Consider the following 22184-nt stretch of genomic DNA (forward strand, 5'->3'; position numbering starts at 1 on the left):
GGAAGTTATGTGACAGTCTCCCAAAAGGAAATCTTGGAAAGAGAAAAAGTTCATTCAGATTAAAAAAAAAAAAAAAAGATCTTTATGAAGAAAAACCAGTCATATTCCTTTCTTACTACATCTAAAATCACCCACTGAGCCATCTAACTCCAGCTAAGGGCAGAGGGCTAGGAGTGTTGGGAAAGCCAGTGAATTGCATGGTCTCTTGACCTTCCCTCAGCTGCATAAAAATGAGCCTTGGTACCCTGGCCGGTTTGCTCAGTGGTTAGAGCGTTGGCCCGCAGATCAGAGAGACCCAGGTTTGGTTCCCACTAAGGGCACATACCTCGGTTACAGTTTTACCCAGCCCCGGATGGGGTTGTGTGGGTGGCAACCACTCGACGTGTCTCTCCCACATCAATGTTTCTCTCTCTCCCTTCCACCCTATTTGAAGAGAAATACAAAAATGTCCTTGGGTGAGAATGGAAAAAAAAAATGAGCCTTGGGCCTGAAACACTTTATCAAAAGGTAGAGTACTCATAGCCTGTAGTAGACTAGACACCTTGTGTGGAAATCTTTCCGTTTCAGACTCAATGTGTGTCCTTTGCTCTTCTGCTTAAGCATGTGTATCATACGGCACCTGGCCAACCCCAAGACTGTGTCTGTCCCCTGTGGAGCAGAGATGAGGTCCTTCTACTGAAGCAAGAGGGCTACATGCAGGTCTTGTGTTGGGCAGGGAGGGGACCTGCCAGCCATGGGGGAACGAATGCACACTACTAGAGTTGATCTTGCTCTGCCTCTTCTCTATGTGAGTAAAGCGTTGTTTCATTTAATGTTTCTCTGTGTTATGGTTTCCCTGGAGACTACATTGCCAAGATGCAGTGGGCAGAAGTGTTCAGATATCTGCTTTTGGTGACAGGCAACAGATATCACTTGCTTGACAATGAGTCAGGTTCTGCTCTTGGCTGTGGCACTAGCTATGCGAATCTGTTTCTCAGTTTTGTCACCAGCGAAACTGTGGTGTTCACTGAGGTCTCTTCCAGCTAAATAATATTCCATTTTCTGTAAGAATAAAAGAATATTATGCTCAAGGCCAGCAGTCAGTAAGAACTTTTATAGATTCAGAAGCCAGATGAAATGCTAAGTTTCCATGGGTCTCAAAATTTACATATTGTAATCATTTTCTGAAGAAAATAGATTTTAGCATAGCCAGTGTGACTCAATGGACTGAGCATCGTCCCAGGGACTGAGAGGTCCCGGTTCAATTCCTGGTCGGGGCACATGTCTGGGTTGCGAGCTCAACCCCCAGTGGGGGGGGGGGGGAGTGCAGAAAGCAGCCAATCAATGTTGTTCTCCCACATCGATGTTTCTATCTCTCTCTTCCTCTCTCTCTAAAAGTCAATAAAATAGATTTTATTCTAAATCAGTTTATCAACCTTAGCCAGATAATTCCTGGCTGTGGGCGGTTGTCCAATGTATTGTGGGATATTCAATTGCATCCCTGTCCTCTTCCCACTAGATAGTAATAGCATCTCACTCTCAGTTGTGACAACCAACAATGTTTTCAAACATTGCCAACCGTCTACTGACGAGCAAAAGTGTCCTGGGATTGAGAAACACTGATCTACATATATTCCTCTAATCAGGTTTAAATAATACACATAAACTTAATTCATCAATACGTGCATTTTATGTAGAAAATGTAACACATTGTTTGAAAAATGAAACGTTTTATGATGCATAATACAAAGATCTTAAATACAATTGGTGTCTTAACCATTTTCCATCTTTAATCAATAAATATTATTCCCCTTAAAAGGTGAAAAATTACCCATATTAAAAATAACCTCTTTATTTCATTAACTAGCCTCCAGAGTAAAAATAGTTACGGCTTTTGAAATGGCTTCATATTTCTTTAAAATATTAACTAAGACAAATTTCCAATTTGGTAAACCTATTATATAATACCATTTGATTTTAATCATCAAGGTAAAGACATAACAAAAAAATAATGACATTGTCACTAAAAGGTTGTCTAAGTCTGTTGTTCATCATGTAATCAGACACCCTTAAATTAACTCGAGCAGAAAGTCTAAGGAATTCATGGATCAATCTCCTCAGCACATCAAGGAAAGTGCTAATACACTTAAGTGCTAATACACTTAAATAAACAGAACAGCTTATTTAAACTTTTGATAATAAAACAATACAGAAGTGAAAAACCTTGTTAAATTCTTCTCATTTCAATAACATTTATACTGCATAAAAATGAGCCTTCTGTGACACTGTAAGTTTTAAATAAAATAAGCAAGAGAGCACCATAATACTCTTGAAATATAAAAGACTGTACAATAACTTTTACAGGCACAAAGTTCCTTAAGTTCCAAGCAAGTCTAGTTGTCCCTAATTATTTATTAGGACAACTTCAAGCAATACACTACAAATGGCTCTTACTTACTACATAGGTCTTAGGATAAACATGTTTATATTCTGACTGAACAGTCACGTGGATACTATAAACATGGCTACTGTGTATAACTACTCGGTGAAATTTCTTGCCTTCCTTCATGATTTCTTCAGTCTTTTTTTCAGTGGACAAAAGATTTTCTAAGAAGTTTGAATCTTCTAAGTACAGCTCATCTCCTGAAAAATAGTATTTTAATTCCACAAAGTGTTATTTTATAAAACAGACCAATATATTAGTGACATATAAATCAGTTTTTAAAAATTGATTTCATGTGCTTCAAACTGAGATAACCCTAATTTTATGAGCTTACTTCAACTTCGTGTGTGTGTGTGTGTGTGTGTGTGTGTGTGTTTAATACCTATACTCCCTAGCTTTCCATTTCCCAGCAAAGAATTTTCCTTGGGCATATAAATATTTATGACTGGCATTATTTTCATCATAAACTATAACTTTTATATAGTTCATGACTCTCTTTATCCTAGTCAATATTAATATTGGCCTTGCCCATATATTTTTGGTATTTCAGTGTGGACTGCTTTAATAATTTTAAGATTAAGTTAGATAAATTATCATTTATACATCAAAATTGCTAAGTTTTCCCACTGTAGGATAAGTAACAAATATTACCACTCTCGTGAGAACTGAGACAGGTAGCCATAAGGAAGACAGGTCACAAAGCCTCACGCTAAACTGCCACAAGACCTCTATCCTATACATGCCCAACAATAACAGACCACCAACAAACTCCCTAATTAAAAAACCTGACAATTTACAAGTTCTTATAATTCAAAATTAAAATATAAAAAGTGAGATAATATGAAAGAACTTTGTCCATGTCTAGGAAATAAACATAAATGTGTACGTGTGTATATAAAGTAACTTATTCAGAACTTGTGGTTATAATACTATGGATATTTTACAGACTTTGAACTTATTTAATTAATGCCATTGTAGTGTGTAAAACAGACTACAAACTGTGTCTTTGTGTGGGGCAATGCTGCCATAAAGCCCAGTGAATTAAATGTGAATACTAACAAAAGCATTGATGCCTCATTGATTTACCTGGTAAAAGCGAGATCTGCCCATCCGCAGTTAATAACGTGATTGGCAACCATCTTTCCACCCCTTCTAATACATGATCCAAACAAAATTTGTGCAAGTCGGAGAGAGAGGCAAAGTTTGCAAGTCTTCTTATTTCATAGAACTGTGGGGGTGCCAACCAAATTTCTTTTGATATGAAATTATCAGTTGCCTCTAACGGAGATGACCACTGTGGAAGACAAAGGTAGGGTTTACTAAGGTTTACTCCATAGATAATACAAGATTTGAGATCATCAGATCAGTACCTGAGATCTAACTGAAGATATAAAGATAATTCATTAATATGCTTTGCTAAATTCCTCTGAGGCAACACGAAAAGCTTCAGTAAAGAAAGCTGAGTTGATCCTCAGAAGGTAAAGTAGTTCTGGTTATTCCAACAGGAACCAAGACTCTGAAGTATAAACTCATGGCAGCAGATTGATAATTTAGTGCCTATTTGTTCCTCCCATAGATGCCTTGCCTAGGCCCTGAGGACGTGGTAATAGACAAGACAAAGCTCTCTCAAGCCCTGGGGGGCCTTCAGCAACCAAAATACAGCATGATGTGTACCACATGTTATAATGGGGGTAAAGAGTCAGAGAACCCGGCTGGTGTGGCTAAGTGGTTGAGCATCACCCATGTACCAAGAGGTCACTGGTTCGATTCCCAGTTGTGGGCCCGATCCCCAGTGGGGGGCATGCAGGAGGCAGCCAATCGATATTCCCTCTCATCGATGTTTCTATCTTTCTTTTCCTCTCCCTTCCTTTCTCTCTAAAATAATAAAGAAAAAAAAATTAAAAGAAAAAAGTCAGAGCAGTAGGAGTTTTAAGGTCAAGAGGCATAATTCAGTCTATAGTCCCAGGAATGTAATAATAGCAGGGCATCAACCAGCCAGTGTTTGCCCATTTAACTTAAGTGGCCTAAGTGCTGTGATGTACCTCCTTCCCGAGCCTTCCTTCCACACATATACGGGTAAAAATAGCTGATTCAATGAATATGGAATAACTCCAAAAGGTCTTTGTTTAACTGGTTTACTATATATCCACTTATACTGGGGAAAACCAATTCCCATGCCCAAACCCAAGGCGTTGAAATTGACTTCTGCCTTGGATGTCTGGCACGTATGGCTCAGTGGATTGAGTGTCCTCCCATGCACTGAGATCCCGGTTCAATTCCCGGTCAGGGCACATGCCTGGGTTGCAGCCTCAATCCCCAGTAGGTGGCCTGCAGGAGGCAGTCAATTGACATTTCTCTCTCACAAGGATGTTTCTTTTTCTCTCTCTAAAAAGTCAATAAAAAACATATTTTTTAAAACATTGATTTCTGCCTTGGATAACTAGAGGCCAAAGGTATATAAGTTAGTATGTGCTTAAACACCCCCTAATAAACCTGTTAAATCTTCAGTCTATAGGGCCCAGAAATCTGCTTAACAAGCATCCCAGATTATTCTGAAGTTGGCTGCATTTTGTAAACAAAACTTGGGTGTCAAAGAACCATCCAATCTTTAAGTTATTTACAAAGATTCTGCTTTGCCAGTTTGAGTTCAGTGACAATAATCAAGATGAAGGGTTAAACAATAGGCATCAGCCCACTTAATTCAATCTGTTCAGGTTAGTCCAGACCCATAGGTTAAAAGAACTTATTCTTTATAGGTTACTTGTTACTAGTAAAGCACTACTCAAATTTTACTTTATGTAAGATATTTCCAGTCCTTAGGTCAACTCTGCATACTGTCGTTTTACAGATGAAGAAACTGAAGCAGCTACCCTATTTAAAAAATCTGGGCAGGGTTGGGGGGATGGGCTGGATCTAAATTTCATTCTGTTTCCACTAGGTTTCAGAATCTTGGCACTAATGACACTTTAGACCAGATAATTCTTTATTTTGAGAGGTTGTCCTGTGCACTAAAGGATACCTGGGCTCTGCCCAGTAGAAGCCAGCAGAAGTCCCTGAGTTGTGGCAACCAAAAATGTCTCCAGACATTGCCAAATGTGCATGGGGGTGGAGTGGGCGAATCCCCTACTGAGAACCACTAGACTAGACCAGGTTAAGAATTATTTATGGAACATCCTCTTCTAGCCATGAGTGCTATATTCCCTTTCCCCAACATAATGTAAAAAATAGGTAAGTGGACAAAATCTACAAACCACTATTTTGAACACAGAAAGATGCAGAATTATAATATGTGAGAAAAGAAAAACAAATGAGGTGAACTCAGTAGAGTTCCAAGAGTTGCCAAGTCTTCTTTCCTAAAGGTAATCCCCAGACTGCACTGTGAGGGAGAACCTCATTAGAGTGTGGATTCTCACTGACTTGAGACAAAGGCCAGAGTTTGGAAAGACCATACAGGCAAGAATTTAAAAACAATGTACTCGAGTCCAATCGGTGTGGCTCAGTGGTTGAGCATCGACCAATGTACCAAGAGGGCACCAGTTCGATTCCTGGTCAGGACACATGCTCGGGTTGTGGGCCAGATCTCCAGTGGGGGCATGTAGGAGGCAGCCAATCGATGTTTCTCTCTCTCTCTCTAAAACAAAGGGGAAAAGAAAAAAGAAAAACAATGTACTGGAGAGGGGGGATCTACACAAGGTAGACCTCCAGAAATATGTATGGGGTGCCCTTGAGTCTTCACTAAACACTAATCTACATATGCATAAAGTGAAACCCACATGACACTGGAAAAACAATGATTCCTAAGAACAGTTACCTGAGAGCTTTAAGACTAACAATTCCGCCCTGGCCGGTTTGGATCAGCGGTTAGAGCGTCCGCCTGCGGTCCGGAGGGGCCCGGGTTCGGTTCCCGCTAAGGGCATGTACCTTGGTTGCAGTTTGTTCCCGGCCCTGGTTGGTCGTGCGGGTGGCAGCCACTCGATGTGTCCCTTTCACATCGATGTTTCCCTCTCTCTCTCTCTTCCTCTCTCTCCCTCCCACTCTGTACAAAAAATGGAAAAATGTCCTCGGATGAGGATTAAAAAAAAAAGACTAACAATTCCAGGGCTCACCTAAAGCCAGGAATATTTCAAATTCCCTCAATGGAGAGACCTCAAAAGGGTTATACATTAAAAGTGCAGCTATTAGCCCTGGCCGGTTTGGCTCAGTGGTTAGAGCAGCGGCCTGCGGTCCAGAGAGACCCGGGTTCGGTTTCCACTAAGGGCACGAATCTCGGTTGCAGTTTGTCCCCGGCCCTGGTTGGGTCATGTGGGTGGCAGCCACTCGATGTGTACCTTTCATGTCGATGTTTCTCTCTCTCTCTCCCTCCCATTCTATGTGAACAAAAACTGAAAAAATGTCCTCGGGTGAGGATAAAAAAATAAAAAATAAAAGTGCAGCTATTAGCCCTAGAATAAACACTATCATAAACCTACCCTAGAACCACTTAAAAAACAAACTTCAAAAGGATCATGTTAGTTTGCAATAGCTTAAATTCCTGCCAGGAAAATTCCAACAATCCTTAAAGGAATGTGACAATGCCCTGGCATGCATGGCTCAGTTGGCTGAGCATATAATCCCATGCACCAAAAGGCCACCAGTTTGATTCCAGGTCAGGTTTCCAGCACGATCCCCAGGAGGAGGCATGCAGGAGGTGGCCAATTGTTGTTTCTCTCTCATATGGATGTGTATCTCTCTCCTCCTCCCTGTCTAAAATCAATAAAAACTTACTATTTTTTAAAGGGTATATGACAAAATCCAGTACGCAACTAAAAATCACAACATCCAACATCCAATAAAAAACTGGAAGACACCCTTGGCTGGTGTGGCTCAGCAGGTGAGCAATGACCCAAGCACCAAGAGGTCGCTGGTTCGATTCCCACTCGGTAAATGCCCAGGTAGTGGGCCCGATCCTCAGTGGGGGCAGCCAAATGATGTTCTCTCTCATGGATGCTTCTATCTCTCCCATCCTCTGTCTCTAAAAATCAATAAAGAAAAGAGAGAGAAACAATCGATGTGAGTAACACATCGATGGGTTGCCTCCCGCAGGACCCCGACCAGGGCCGGAGATCAAACCTACAACCCAGGTACATGCCCTTCACGGGTAATCTATCCTGAGTCGGATGCTCTAATGGCTGAACCAAAACTGCCAGGGCTGAATTTTAAAATATTTAAATCATGTAAAGTATGCTCCCTGAGGAAACAGAATTAAACTGTTGTGGAGGTGAAATGGCTTGATGTATGCAAAGTGCTTGATGTATGCAAAGTGCTTAGGAGGGAGCCTGGGGCCTAAAAGGCGGTCTGCCCCGCTCCTGGGGTCTCCACACTGGCTCTGCCCCGGCAGCCGCGTGCGGAGACCGAGCTGAGGCCTCGGGACTGCGACGCCGGGGAAAACACCGGTTTGGGCCTGCAGGGCTGGGGGGTCGGACCGCTGGGGTCCCAAGCCCGCTCAGTCACTTACTGGCCTGCACGGCCCTTACGCGGCCGGGGTCCCGTGAGCAGGCCCTACCTGGTAGCCCACCACCTCGGCCAAGTCTGGGTAGACCGGCGGCGGCTCCCGCAGGCAGCACAGGAAGAAGGTCGTGTCGAAGCGGCGGCCGCCGGGGCGCCTGAACGGCGTGAGCCAGGTGCTCCAGTCGTGCAGCGCCCAGATGTCAGGGGTGCAGTCGAGGTGCTCACACAGGTGCAGGAAGTGGTGCGGGTCGCGGCGCACGCGGTCGCGCCAGGCGGCCAGGCCCTCCTGCTGCGGGAGGGCGCGGCCCGGCTCCCGCGCGGCGGCCCGCGAGGCCCGGGGCCGCAGCAGCAGCACGCCCGCCTCCTCGAAGGTCTCGCGGATGGCGCAGATGCGGAAGGCCACGTCATCCGGCAGCGCCGCACCGTCCTCCGCGGCGGTGTCGGACACCGCGGCGGGCAGCACCGGGAAGGTGGGACGCGGGCGTGGCGTGGGGCCCAGGCCCAAGCGCGGCGGCCTGTGGTGCGGCGCGAAGAGGCGCAGCCAGTCTGCCGAGCGGTCTGCCGCGTCCACCACGCCGCCTGGGAAGACGTGCGCCCCGGGCAAGAAGCCCTGCTGTGAGGAGCGCTGCAGCAGCAGCAGCCGGAAGCCCTCGGCTGGCAGCGGGGCCACCGACGGGGCGGCGGGGCTTGGGTGCATCCAGCCTGTCGCCAGCACCAAGGTGGCCGCCCGCCGCCAGCTGCTTGAGCCCGACTGCAGGAAGCCGTTCATGGTTCCGGCTCCGGGTCCTGGCGCGGCAGGCGCTCCAACGCACCAACCCTACGACCCCCCAGCGGTCTCCCTGGGCGAGGCCCGAGGCCTGGGTCTCTTAGGTCGAACCGGGCGCTCTGTCAGCCGGGGCTGGCGGACTTTCCCAGGTGGCTTCCTGTATGAGGGGCGTGGTGCCGGCGTGATGGGGCGTGAGCAAGCTCCGCCTCCAGGGCCCTGTTCCCAGGCTGGTCACTCAGTGGGCAAGGGCTGTCACAACCGCCTTAAAGGAGAACCGCACAATCCTCACTCAGGACACTGGACCAAGAGCAGGAATGCTTATGGGAGCAAGTGACCTGCTGGGGTGAGAGTGTGATGCAAATCCAGGCTGGTGATGTTACTGGAAAGGGGACCTGGCCCTGAGCGGGTCTGCCTGTGGACAGCCGGCCAGGCGGTAGTGTGTGGGTTCTTGGCTTCCTGCAGGAAAAATTTCAGGAGTCCAGGTGAATTTTAGAGGACGTTCATTAAAGCTGGGTACAATGGCCCTGTCCGGTTTTGCTCAGCCTAGAGTGTGGGCTGGGCGTCCAAAGAGTTCCCTGTTGGTTCCCGTCAAGGGCACGCACCTTGGTTGCAGTTTGTCCCCAGCCCTGGTCAGGGTGGTGCAGCAGGCAACCAATCCTTGTGTCTCTCCCCACATAGCTGTTTCTCTCTCTCTCTCTCTCTCTCTCTCTCTCTCTCTCTCTCTCTCCCCCTCCCTCCCTCCCTCCTTCCCACTCTATCTGAAAATAAATGGAAAGATATTCTCTGGTGAGGATTAAATAAAAAAAAAGCTGGGTCCAATGGAACAAGGAAGGGCTGGGGAAATGAGCCTAAGCTGGGCTGCTTTGGCTCACTAAAAAAATCAGAGAAAAGGGGACCTTGGAGAGAAATTCTGGGTCTCAGCCCTGGAGGACCTACCACTGCCCATTGCTGCTCTGGTTGCAAACCTCCTAGAGTCCCTTGGAATTTAGGAGATGCATACCTATGAGGAAAGGGAGAGCTGCCCTGGACCTTCATTTTGAGGGCTGGGCACTTAGGGAAGGGACTCAATAGACTATTCATCAGCTTTATGCGAATATACCAAAATTAGAGTTATTCTGTTTTTTTATTAATCCTCATCTGAGGATATTTTTTTCCTTTTTTTTTTTAAGAGAACAAAGGGAGAGAGGAGGTGAGAGAGAGAAACATGGATGTGAGAGAGACACATCGATGGTTGCCCCTCCCGCACACACCCCTACCAGGCTGGGGATCCAACCAGCAAGGTACGTGCCCTTGGACCAGGAATCAAACCCATGACCCTTTGATCCGAGGGCCAACGCTGTAACCACAGAGCCACATCGGCTAGGGAAAGAGTATTCTCTTCATCTGTCCTTGGGTGTGGTTGGCAAATGACACTAATTGGATTTCTGCTATCTGTGTCCCTGAGTAGGGTGATTTAAGCTATTTACCCTCTGGTTGGGGAGGAACAGTGCAAACCATTTACTCTTTTTTTGTGTGTGTGGTACATGCCCCTGGCGGGAACCGAATCCAGGACTCTCTGGTCCGCAGGCTGACGCTCACCCGCTGAGCCAAACTGGCCAGGGCACCATTTACTCTTAAGTATCCCTGGTTTAGGGAAGATAGGATTCACTGGATGGCTGTAAACTGCAATTTATCTGTCTCTGTTTCCCTATTCTGCTTGTCTTGGCTTACTAGCCTGTCTCAGCGACACTTTCCTGACCAAAGCCTGAGAACTGGGACTTTTTCCCTTAAACCCTGGGTTGACACAAGGGTGTCTCCTTTTCTTGGCAGTGGGGGGAGGAGAGTAGAGGGGGGTTCCTAGGGGCAGGTATCTGCGCTTTGCAGGTTCACATGAACCCCACCAATGAGAAACTGATGGATGAACCAGCTGCAATATCATAAATTTTCCACTGCACAGCCTGAGTGTGAAAGATTACCTCCTCAGGGTTATCTGCCTTGTGTCGTGGACACACTGTCAGTGCTCCTGGAATCACCTTAAGCATCTTAGGTAATTTGAATATTTCTACTTTCATGAGAGATGTTTAATCCAGGCCTAGAGATGGGAATTTCTGCTTCACATTTTTAGTGGCTACAACACTCTCAACTCCAAGAGAAACATTACTCTCTCCTGGATGCCCCCCTACTGGAGATCAAGCCCACAACCTGGGCATGTGCCCTGACCAGGAATTGAATTGGGACTCTCAGTCCATGAGAGGATGCTCAATCCACTGAGCCACACCAGCTGGGCTAGAACCTGTAATTTTTTTTTTAACAGTCCCCTACTCCCAAGGGGTTCCAGCGCTATGAATCATAGGAAGCTATAAAAGGTCACAGTGACATGATCAAATTCATCCTTCAAAGGTCATCCTGGCAGCAGTGTGTTGACTCAATTAAATGGGGCTCAACTGCGGGCCCATGGAATGTGCTAGACAAGAAATAATGAGGTCCTGAACTAGGAGAGGAGGTGAGGTGGGAATAAGGGAATGATTTAAAGAGTATTTAGGAGACAGGCTTGCTGTAATGTAGTAACTGGTTGAACATGCAGAGCAAGGGAGAGGAAGGAGTTAAGGTTCTAGCTTGGGAGACTGAAGTAACTGTCCTTCAATCCTAGGAGTAATAATACTAATATTTACTGTGTGTGAGGCACTAAGAACTTTGTAAGGATTAGCCGTATAATCCTCAAAAACCCTGTAAGGTGGAAATAGCTACTGCCATTTCACTGATGAGAAGTCATTCACAGAGGGGTTAAGTATCTTTAAAAAAGGATACACTCTTCACTGTAAAAATAATACCATGGTTCTGTAGGTATATATGTTTATTTCTAAGTCAGGTAGTTTTCTCAAAGGGGGTCACTCCTGAGTGAGATGGACAAGTCCTGGAGTACATAGCAAACTGATGCACTTCGATTAGATCTTAACCAGTGCAGGACAGTCTCCAGAACTGCACACTGCCATGTGGGACTTGGGTGGCTCTATGATGATGCAATCCCACTTTATGTATGTATCCAGAGATCACATACTGAGAACCTGTTATCTGAACTGTGGCCAAGAACCAGAACAGATGCAAAGAATGGAGCCTGCGCAGCAAAAGAAATACAAATATATTCAAATCTAATAAGCTCTACTCACAGGGAAAACTGGTTTATAAATACATTACTTGTCTATTGCTGTTAAATTCTTCTAAAACTTGGTGGCTTAAAACTACTATAAATATTGCCCTGGCTGGTTTGGCTCAGCAGTTAGAGCATCAGCCCGAGGACCAAAGGGTCACGGGTTTGATTCCTGGTCAAGGGCACGTACCTGGGTTGTGGATTCCTGGTTAAGGGCATGTATCTGGGTTGCAGGTACGATCCTCAGCCCTATTCGGGAGGCAACCAATTGATGTGTCTCTCACATCGATCTTTCTCTCTCTTTCTCTCCCTCCCTCTCTTCTACTGTATCTAAAAATCAATGAAAAAATATCCTCAGGTGAGGATTAACAAAATAATAATATTAAATATTTACTATCTCACAGTTTCTCAAAATCAGGAATTCAAGAGCATCTTAGCTGAGTGGTTCTGACTTGGTATCTCCCATGAGACTGTGGTCAGCAAGTCAGCTGGGACTTGACTGGGAACTGAAGAGTCATTTCTACAATGCCTCAATCACATGGCTATCAATTTGACATACTTTCTGTCCATATTTATACTTTTATTATGACAAACATACCAGAAATCTAAGACATAAAAAACTGGAAGCCCTGGCTGGTTTGGCTCAGGGGTTAGAGCGCAGGCCATGGACCAATGAATTGTGGGTTCAATTCCGGTTCTGGTCGGGTCGTGAGGGAGGCAACCAGTCTACGTGGCTCTCACATCGATGTTTCTGTCTCTCTCCCACCCTCCCACTCTATCTGATGATAAATAGCAAAAAAAAGTATCCTCAGGTGAGAAATAAAAAATAACTGGCCCTGGTCAGTTTGGCTCAGAGGTTGAGCATCAGCCTGTGGACCAGAGAGTCCCGGGTTCAGTTCCCGCTAGGGGCAGGTAGCACAAAAATAAATGAATGAATGAATGAATGAATGAATGAATGAATGGAAAATTTATCTGCAATGCCTGTCACAAAGGATTAAGTATTAGAAAAAATGGAAAAGGGCAAACCTCCAACAGTGTAGAAAAACGGGACAGAAATCGGATAAGTAGTTGCCAGAACCTGGGGTGGGAGAAAACTTTTTGGGGGTGATGGAAACATTCCATATCTTGACTAGGGTGGTGGTTACATGATAGTATACATTTCTCAAAACTCAAAACTCCACACCTAAGAATGGTGAATGTTGGTGTATTTAAATTATACTTTAATAAGTTTGACTTCATAAATGTATGGATTTCAACCTCTACATCAACCTGAATTTCCCTCTGTAGCTTTGACCTTTTTGTTACATACCTTCTCTCGTTTGACAAGTTTATCTAGTTTTAATCTTCAAATTGACTTTTAGCAGACTTCACCTATGTTATAGAAAGTAAAATGTTTTAATATATATTGTTTTGGCAAACATCCCATTTTTCAGACTCCTAAAGTAGCATGATAACAGCGGTGGCAGCCAACATTTATTGAGCCCTGTGCCTGGAAAAAGCCATCTCCACATTCCTATGAAGACTACCCTGTTATTACTACCACTGGAAAGGCAATTGAGCCCTGGCTAGTGTGACTCGGTTGGTTGGGCATCGTCCTGTGCACTGAACGGTTGCTGGTTCGGTTCCTGGTCAGGACACCCAAAAAAAAAAAAAGGGCAACTGAGGTCAGAGAGATTTTAGAACTTCTTTAAGGAGATCAGATCAGGTATACCTTACTCCACAGGTAGTGCTCTTAACCTCTGTGCTCTTCTGTCTTGATACCATATTTCAAAGAATGCTTCTGATTCTCTGGGGTAAGATTCCAGAAGTGTTTTGCCTTGCTTTTGGGAAGAAGGTTCTGAAATTGTTTCACATAGAGACCCTAACTGTAAAAATATATTTTTTATTGATTTTTTTAGAGAAAGAGGAAGGGAGAGAGAGAAACATCAATGTGAGAAAGAAACATCCATTGGCTGCCTCCTGCATGCCCCACACTGGGGATCGAGCCGGCAACCGGGGTAGAGCATGTACCCTGACCAGGAATCGAACTGGGACCTTTCGGTCCATGGGATAGCACTCAATCCGGAGCCACACCGGCTGGGCAAAAAAATATATTTCAATAACAATAACATTTTCTAGGTGATAAGAGCATTCACATTTTTATTGTAAAAACAATATAATGACACTAAATAAAAATATTGGAAAAAACACCATTCATAATCCCACCACCTTAACAAATATTTTCATTTCTGTGTATTTCCTTGTAGATCTTCTCTATATGCCTAAAACATACATACAAGCAGGGGACATTCAACTTTACATTCTGGCAACAACACATTAAAGGGGGTCTTCAAAATCATTTTGCCAACAGGAGCCCTCACTTGCTTTATTTACATTTTGTCATATAAGCCTCAGATGTATACAGTTCTAAACGTACACACCAAAGAACAAGGATGCCCAAGATCTCATAGTATTACAATGAAAACACTCAGAATCCTCTGAGTGAAAGAAAAATGCTTTACCAGAAATCCATTTACTCCTCATGGACACAGGGCTGCAGCATGTGGTCAGTCCCTGCTCTTTTGGTCTGTTCCTAAGAGCCAAGGAAACAGTATTTGAATATGACTTTGATCTGTGTTGACCACAGCCACAGATCCTTCATGTGGAGAACTACTTTTTTTTTTTTTTTTTATCCTCACCCGAGGACATTTTTTTCTATTTTTTGTTCAGATAGAGTGTGGGAGGGATAGAGAGAGAGAGAGAAACATCAACGTGAAAGGGATATGTCGAGAGGTCGCCACCCACACGACCCAACCAGGTCCGGGGACAAACTGCAACCGAGGTACATGCCCTTAGCGGGAACCTAACCCGGGTCTCTCAGGACCGCAGGCCGACGCTCTAACCGCTGAGCCAAACCGGCCAGGGCTGGAGACCTACTTTTCATCCCAGATTCCTTACTGCATTAAAAGAGGAGTACAAAAAAATAAAAAGTATAATCATATTTTAGAACAATACTTAGAGATTTATAATCCTGGAGTATTTCTGAACACCTCTTTATGTAATTAAATCTTTGAAGGGTAAATATATTGATCAGGACATTCACTTCAATTCAAATGTGCATGAAGAAGATAAGGAATATTTTTTTAAATCACAACAGTTGATAGCCGAATTATTTGAGTTGCCTTTTCTGATTAAGTTATAAATGCTAAATGTTATCTTTAATTTTTACTTATTAATAAGCATTTGAGTTAAAAGCATCATTCAGACAGTAGACACAAAGCTTGAATCTGATGTTGATACTGGACAAAACGGTCTGTTACCACCTGTCACCACTAAGTCAATAAGTAGAGACAAGGTCGAATCTTTTGTGAGTGTTGACTCGAATTTTCGGCAACAGGAGAGAGTAGTAGGTATGGCATCATAAAAAACTGCTCTACGCCCTGGCCAGTTTGGCTCAGTGGTTGAGCATCGGCCTGTGGTCCAGAGAGACCTGGGTTCGGTTCCTGCTAAGGGCACGTACCTTAGTTGCAGTTTGTCCCCGGCCCCGGTTGGGGCTGTGAGGGAGGCAGCCACTCAATGTGTCCCTTTCACGTCGATGTTTCTCTCTCTCTCTCTCCCACTCTATCTGAACAAAATATTGAAAAATGTCCTCGGGTGAGGATAAAAAAACAAACTGCTCTAACATCTTCTGCCAGTTGACTGATGATATAGGGATAGGGAAGAAAAGCTACATGCATTGGAGGAGGGTACAGCAGGATGAGGGCTGTAGGGTATGTGGTCAGCGTGTCTACTCCCAGGATCTTAAAGTCTGATAACAAGGCAGTTAATCCTTTTATGATGTCAGTTTAGCCCATTCCTGGAATCAGAGGATGGACAGTATTCCTGGGAAAACTGCGGGAGGGGTCAGTGTCCTGCACACAGTAACCAGGTCAGAGTGTACCTTCTTTGATTAAGAAAGAACACACATGATTTATAATATCTATAAACATTGTTAGTGCCTTACCATTCCCTCTCTACTCCTATCAATGTCACATACAAAACAATCCATGCTGCACTCATGTTCCCCCACATCAGGCAGCCAATGTAGTTACAGTTCTGAGGGTACCAGGTTACTTACAGAATGGGATTCTCCCAGCCTTCTGGACAAATGACAGGTTTTCTGTAATTGCCCAGAATCAGTTTAGGTGGTCCAACTACTGGATACAATAAACTGTTCAATAAATACTAGGCTTTCTTGAACTCAGACTTAGAGTCTGAATTTAAATTCCTAATCTACGTACTATAAATAAGTAGTATTTACACAAATTTGTGTTTAAGTCCATCCACTAGTTCTGATATGGACTAAAATCACAGTAAGCACGCTTCATTCTGATTTTTAAAATTCATACGGCATTTTACCAACAGACTAATTTTAGACAATAACCACCAAACTGGAAGATTCCATTTCAATATGCACCAAAACCAACAACACACACACACACACACACACACACACACACACACACAAACAAAATAACCCTTTCTGGTTTAACTGCATTCTATTAAATGTTTTAACTTCTGAAAGGGACCTTTGAGTTAATGAGGACCCTCCCTTTCACACATGAGGGACGTGAGGCACAGGGAGGTCAGTAACTTGTCTGAGGTACTTGGAGAGAGAGGCAGAGCCCCTGCCACCTGCAGCAGGTCAGATCTTGCTGGAGGAGGCATGCCCTCAAAGAGCACAGAGGGCTGTCCTACAGCACTTGATTTCTCAGACTCATACTCTGGAGCTCGCACCCTCAACAAGCATTCAATACAGAACAAAGAACTACATTCTGAAAAATAACCAAATAGCTAAAAACATATCAATGTGCACATTGAAAAGGAAAATGCAGCATTATCAGGGTCCTGAGGCAAACCAGAACTCTTCAATCAGAACTACTTTTTAGTCATTCGACATCACACATCTCATATGTAGCTTACTGTAAACGTTAGGTAAATCATGACGTTTACGCTCTACTTTTATTTACCAAAAATATTTTCCCTTGTGGCATTTAAAAAGTATAAGTTCTTAGAACACATTAAAAAAAAATTTTGCCAGCAGGCATTAATCATTAATAGTTGTGTGTTGTGGTTTGTTTTTTTTTTTAAACTAATAGCAATAGTTCAAAGTTCCCATAAGTGTCTTGACATTCCAAGTTCTTGTCTTCTCAGTATCACAGAAAGCAGTGCTGTTTTTCCCAAAAGAGAAGCCAGGAATGTTTCCTTTCTACAAGTATTGAACTTCACAAAAGATTTGACTTTGAAAGTAAAGATCTATCCTTTAAATTGTACCTTTAATTTGGGAAAGTAGATATTCTCTGCCATAGACTTTACCACTGACCTCTTCATATATATCCTGTATTAAACATGTTGCAGTTTTTTCTATCACTTGTATCATGGTATAAGACCATGCCAAAAAAATTTTTTTAAATCAGTAACTTATATCAAACATCTAAATTAAATGAGGCTTCTACAAGAAATCAATTTCTTGAATTATATGTAGAAATGAGAGCAGAGAGAAAAGAAAGAATAACCTGTTGCTCAAGCAGCAAGTCATTTTGCAAAAGTTCTATTAGGCAATGTTAGAACTACAAATAATGCCAAGTATTCCTAACGTTTAAAATTTTTAAACTCAGAGTTGTTTAGGCTAACAAGTCTACAGCATAAATATGTTTATTGTAATTGAACTTTTTTTGCAACATTTTATCACTAATTTCAGTGAGTAGAGAGGACTCTTAGAATTCGGTACACATCTGATTGCTCATATAAGTGAATACCCAAGGATCTGCCAAGTGGATGGAAAGAGTAACAAAGAAATTGGTTTGTCCCAGTTGCTCTCTATGGATCACACAACTTCTGATGGGTTGTTTTCAAACAGGTTCTGCTGAACAACTTGTTTTTCATGGACAAAACACCTTGATAAGAACAGAGAGTCACACCCTGGCCAGTGAGGCTCAGTGGGTTGGGTGATGTCCTGTGCATCAAGAGGTTGCTGGTTCCATTCCCAGTCCCTGGTTTTGGGCTCAATCCCCAGTAGGGGGTGTGGAGGAAGCAGCTGATCGATGTTGTGATGTTTCTCTCTCTCCCTCTCCCTTCCTCTCTCTTGAAAAATCATTAAACTATTCTTAAAAAAAAAAAAAAAAGAACAGAGAGTTACAGTATCATAGTCTTAGAAAGAGAAGAATCTATTTAGGGCTTGGTTTGGGGGATATTTTCCAACACTGGGTCACAAAATACCCCAGTCTCCTCTTGCCTGAGATGAGACTTTGGGGAAGGTGACAGAGATTCCATGTTGTGTTGTGTATGGGAAGAGGAAGAGAGGAGTTAGAAAACGTTCTGTGTCATCTCTGAAGGTACCCTGGGCCACCCAGGCTGGATGAGGCAGAAGAAGTTCCTTTTGGTTTTTTTTTTTTTTTCTTTATTGATGTTAGAGAGAGAGAGAGGAGAGGGAGAGAGAGATAGAAACATCGATGATAGAGAACATCAATTGGCTGCCTTCTGCATGCCTCCCACTGGGGATTGGGCCCACAACCTGGGCATGTGCCCTGACCGGGAATTGAACTGGCAACCTCCTGGTGCATGGGTTGACACTCAACCACTGAGTCACACTGGCCAGGCAGAAGTTCCTTTTGTTTAGTTATTGTCATAAAACTTTTAATTGGCTAACCCCCGCCAGTGTGGCTCAGTGGTGAGAGCATTGACCCTCGCATCGAAGGGTCTTGGGCTCCATTCTCTGCCAAGTGCACATAATCTGGGTTGCCGGTTCAATCCTCAACCCTGGTCAGGGTGCATGCAGGAGGCAACCAATTGATGCGTCTCTCTCATATCAATGTTTCTCTTTCTCTCCCCCTCCTTCCCTCTCTTCCATTCTCTCTAAAAATCAATGGAAAAAATATCCTTGGGTGAGGATTTAAAAAAAAAAATGTAATCGGTTTAAGACCTTGTCTTTTAAAACCATTATCACAGACACATGCAAACACCTCATCTCCTAAATTAATGGAACCTGTGTGCTAAGGAGGCGTGGCAGTGGGCTGGGCTGGGAGGTTCCTCTTTAGTTAGGACTGGGTGCCCAAACACCCAGTTAAGACTGCTATTTGCCTCTGCCACTTGGCCCTCCAAGTTGCCCTTGTGAAATATTGCCAATTCCCTCCTCTTGGTCCCTTTTCTCACTACTGGGGTAAAAAAGACAAAAAAAAAAAAAAAAAATCTTTGTCATTTTGAGCCAAACCAAAGCCTCTGAATTTTATTCCAAATTATTACCTTTAGGGAGTTAAATGCATCTTTTTTCTCAACAGATACTCTCTCTGCAACAAAGGCAGCCCTGCTCAGGCAAATTCCAGCTTGAGACCCAGGGTTTTTCTACATTTCCTTATTTATTGACCAAGTGAGGCAAGGGCCACTTAACTTCTGTCATCTACACCAGTGGTTCTAGTACTTTTTGCTATGCCTTCAAGATCAATTTAAAAATAAGATGCAAATGTATATTTAGTTACCAAAATAGAAAAGTAAAGAGTGCTATGTTTGCCCTGGCTGGTTTGGCTCAGTGGTTGGAGCGTTGGCCTACGGACCAAAGAGTCCCAGGTTCCGTTCCTGCTAGGGGCACCTACCAAAAAAAAAAGTGCTGTGTTTGACTCATTGACATGCAAATTTGTAGCCAAATGACCTTTAGAAAAATAACCAGCTTTGATAGTACACAATGTGGTTATGTGATTTTTCTTTAAAATGAATGTTATTATTTATTTTAATCCTCACCTGAAGATATTTTTCCATTTATTTTCAGACAGAATGGAAGGGAAAAAAAGGGAGAGGAACATCCATGCGAAAGAGGCACATCAACTGGTTGCCTCCAACAAGAGGCCAACCAGGGCCAGGACAGAACCACAATTGAGGGACGTGCCCTTGACCGGAATCTAACCCGTGACTGACTTTGGTCCACGGGCCGAGGCTCTAACCACTGAGCAAACCGTCCACAGATTGATTGCAATTTTTTAAATACTTCTTAAATTCCAAGTTAAAACTGTTATATTCTCTGTGTGCCAGCGATGCCACTATACCCCCTCAGGGGGCAGTGTTGGGGTAGAGAGCTGTGCAGTTCCTTCCAAAGCCAGCTCTCCTACTGGCTGGCAAGCAAATTCCAAGGGACAGATAGGATTAAGGACTCTAAAGAGGATTCAGTAGCCCTCCCCCAAAGGAGGATCAAAAACCCTGGTCTAGTTCTGGAACAAAAACAAACCAAAGCGAAGGAGAAAGTCCCTATTTATATAGCATGGGGCCCTTCCGTTTGCACCCCTAGGGGGAGGGGGGATCCTTTTAAATAGGCACTGTGCGCAGTGGCTCCAACCCCCTGAGGGAAGGTTCTATGCCCTTCTCTGGTTTCCTAATCAGAGTCAGACCCTGGAGGGAGGGCACGACCCCAAACCTCTTCTAGCTGCTTTTGGTGACTAATGGATAAACTGCCAAGAAGTGCAATCGTGTGCCATAGAGTAATCACTTTGCATGAACTTCTATTTGTACTCTCCTAAATTTAGGCCCTAAAGGATTAAGGTAATAATAATATTAGGGGGGGAAAAAACTGCTTATATCCTGTTACAATTTGCCTCTTGTCCAGGAAGAAACAGTCCCCCTCTCCACACTTCATCACCCCCCTTTTCAAACTGTCCCACGTAGAGAGTGGGAGTTGCCAGTAGAGGTGGTTGCACCAAGCTCGGACTCAGTGTAAACACGCCCCAGCAGCACACGCGGTAACCCATTAACTCAGAGGAATCTGGGGTCACTGTGGACGGTTTTCTATTAATAGCAGATAAAGCTCCTGCATACATTACCGGTAATGCCCTGCTGGCCCGCACAAAATTAACTCCTCCCCGGCCAGCAAGAGGCACCACATTCTGCTGGTAGATGTGTGCTTGAAACATGCGTGTACGCCTACACACACGGGGTTTTAGAACCGCTTCCCTTAAACATGCCAGATTCCACTCCCATCCCGAGTCCTGGTGATAGGGTCATTGCAGAAGAGGGGTGTCTCTGAGAGAAGAGCCGTGGCGGCGGCAGGCGGTCCGGTGTCCGTCAGCTCAGCTTTGCCACGCACACCGCCAGGGCCACGGCTACCAGCAACACAGCGCTGAAAACGGTGGCAGCCAGAGCTTTGCTCGGATCGCAGGGCCCTGTGCGCTCTTCTACGGACACAAAGCCCGCCGAAGAGGCACCAGCACTGTACAGGAGCTCCGCGCCCGCCGCCTGCCGGGCTTGCACCGTCCAGCGCGGCACGTTCACCTTCATCTCCATGTCGTGAATCATCTTGCCCACCTGAAGGATCTCCCGCTCCAGCTCGCGCAGGTCGTCCACGTCGAAGTCGCGCTCCGCCTCGTGCCGCAGGGTGCGGACGCTCAGGGCGCGCGCCGCTACGGCTGCCGCACCGCCCGCCACACCCGTGCGCACGAGCGGCCGTCGCGGCGCGTGCAGCGGGAACGCGGTGCCCAGCGCCAGCGCGCGCCGCATGTCGGCTTCCAGCAGGTCCAGGCAACCGGAAAACGCTACCCAGAGGCGCTCGAACTCTGCGCGCTCCTCGGCGCCCAGGCCCTTGTCTCGCAGCGCGGTCGTCAGCGGGGCACCGGTAGCCACCGCCAGCTCCTGCGCCTTCTGGCGCGTCTTCTGCAGCTCCTCACGCAGGTTCTGCGAGTCTGCCGAGCCGCCGACGGTCAGCACCAGGTGGTGGAAGCATGCGGTCGCCTTGTTGAGAGCGTCCAGCAGCGCCTTGCACTCCTCCGTCGCCATGGCGGTGCGCTCCGGAATCTGGCCGCCTGTGCCCCTCTCGGTCTCAGACCCTCAGCGCGGCCGAACAAGGCCAACCCCGACTGCGGCCCCGGGTCGGGCCGCTGGCACCCGCCTCATGCTTCAAGACTAGCTCCGCGCTGCAGTGCTGTCGACGGAGCCCGCTGGGGTCTTGCGACGTGCACCTCTGAGGACCGGGCCTGGAGAAGGAGCTCCGTTAGCGGCTTCCCGTCCCCTCGTCCATCCTTTCAGATACGCTGCGAATCACACGCTGAGTCTCTGCACCGCCTTGGCCTCCACGGTGGCCCCTTGGGAAGGCCGCGCTGCGGCCCCCATCCTCCTCTGGTGCCGTCCTCGGGGCTAGCCCTCGAGCTGCGCGCTCCGCCTTAGCCGCTGCCAAGGGCGGCCGGGTCGTGTTTCTTAGGATCCACCCACCCCCGCCCGTCCTCGCGGTGCGTTTCCATCTCCTGGACAAGGGATAGGCGGGGCCCCGCGAGGGAAGGTCACGTGTGGGTCCCTCATCTCGCCTCACCCCACTGCAGTTCTGGAATATTAGCGCTTGGTAGATCTAACCTTCTATTTTACGTATGGGGAAACTGAGATCCAGGTAAAAA

General features: G+C 45.4%; 2 protein-coding genes across 2 annotated transcripts; both read right to left on the minus strand.

Annotated features, from left to right (window-relative positions):
* Window positions 1–1719: 1719 nt before the first annotated feature.
* NUDT19 (nudix hydrolase 19) lies at window positions 1720–8708 on the minus strand. Its single transcript, XM_036275283.1, has 3 exons — window positions 7965–8708; window positions 3509–3716; window positions 1720–2622 (listed from the first exon to the last, which is right to left on the minus strand). The coding sequence occupies exons 1-3, from the start codon at window positions 8676–8678 to the stop codon at window positions 2417–2419; spliced, it is 1128 nt and encodes a 375-aa protein (XP_036131176.1). The 5' UTR covers window positions 8679–8708; the 3' UTR covers window positions 1720–2416.
* An 11271-nt stretch (window positions 8709–19979) lies between these two features.
* LOC118639074 (regulator of G protein signaling 9 binding protein) lies at window positions 19980–22016 on the minus strand. The gene has a single exon (XM_036275273.1). It carries the CDS (start codon window positions 21571–21573, stop codon window positions 20866–20868), a length of 708 nt encoding a protein of 235 aa, XP_036131166.1. The 5' UTR covers window positions 21574–22016; the 3' UTR covers window positions 19980–20865.
* Window positions 22017–22184: the final 168 nt, after the last annotated feature.

Source organism: Molossus molossus, unplaced genomic scaffold, assembly GCF_014108415.1.
Source record: "Molossus molossus isolate mMolMol1 unplaced genomic scaffold, mMolMol1.p scaffold_m16_p_21, whole genome shotgun sequence".
NCBI classification, from domain to species: domain Eukaryota; kingdom Metazoa; phylum Chordata; class Mammalia; order Chiroptera; family Molossidae; genus Molossus; species Molossus molossus.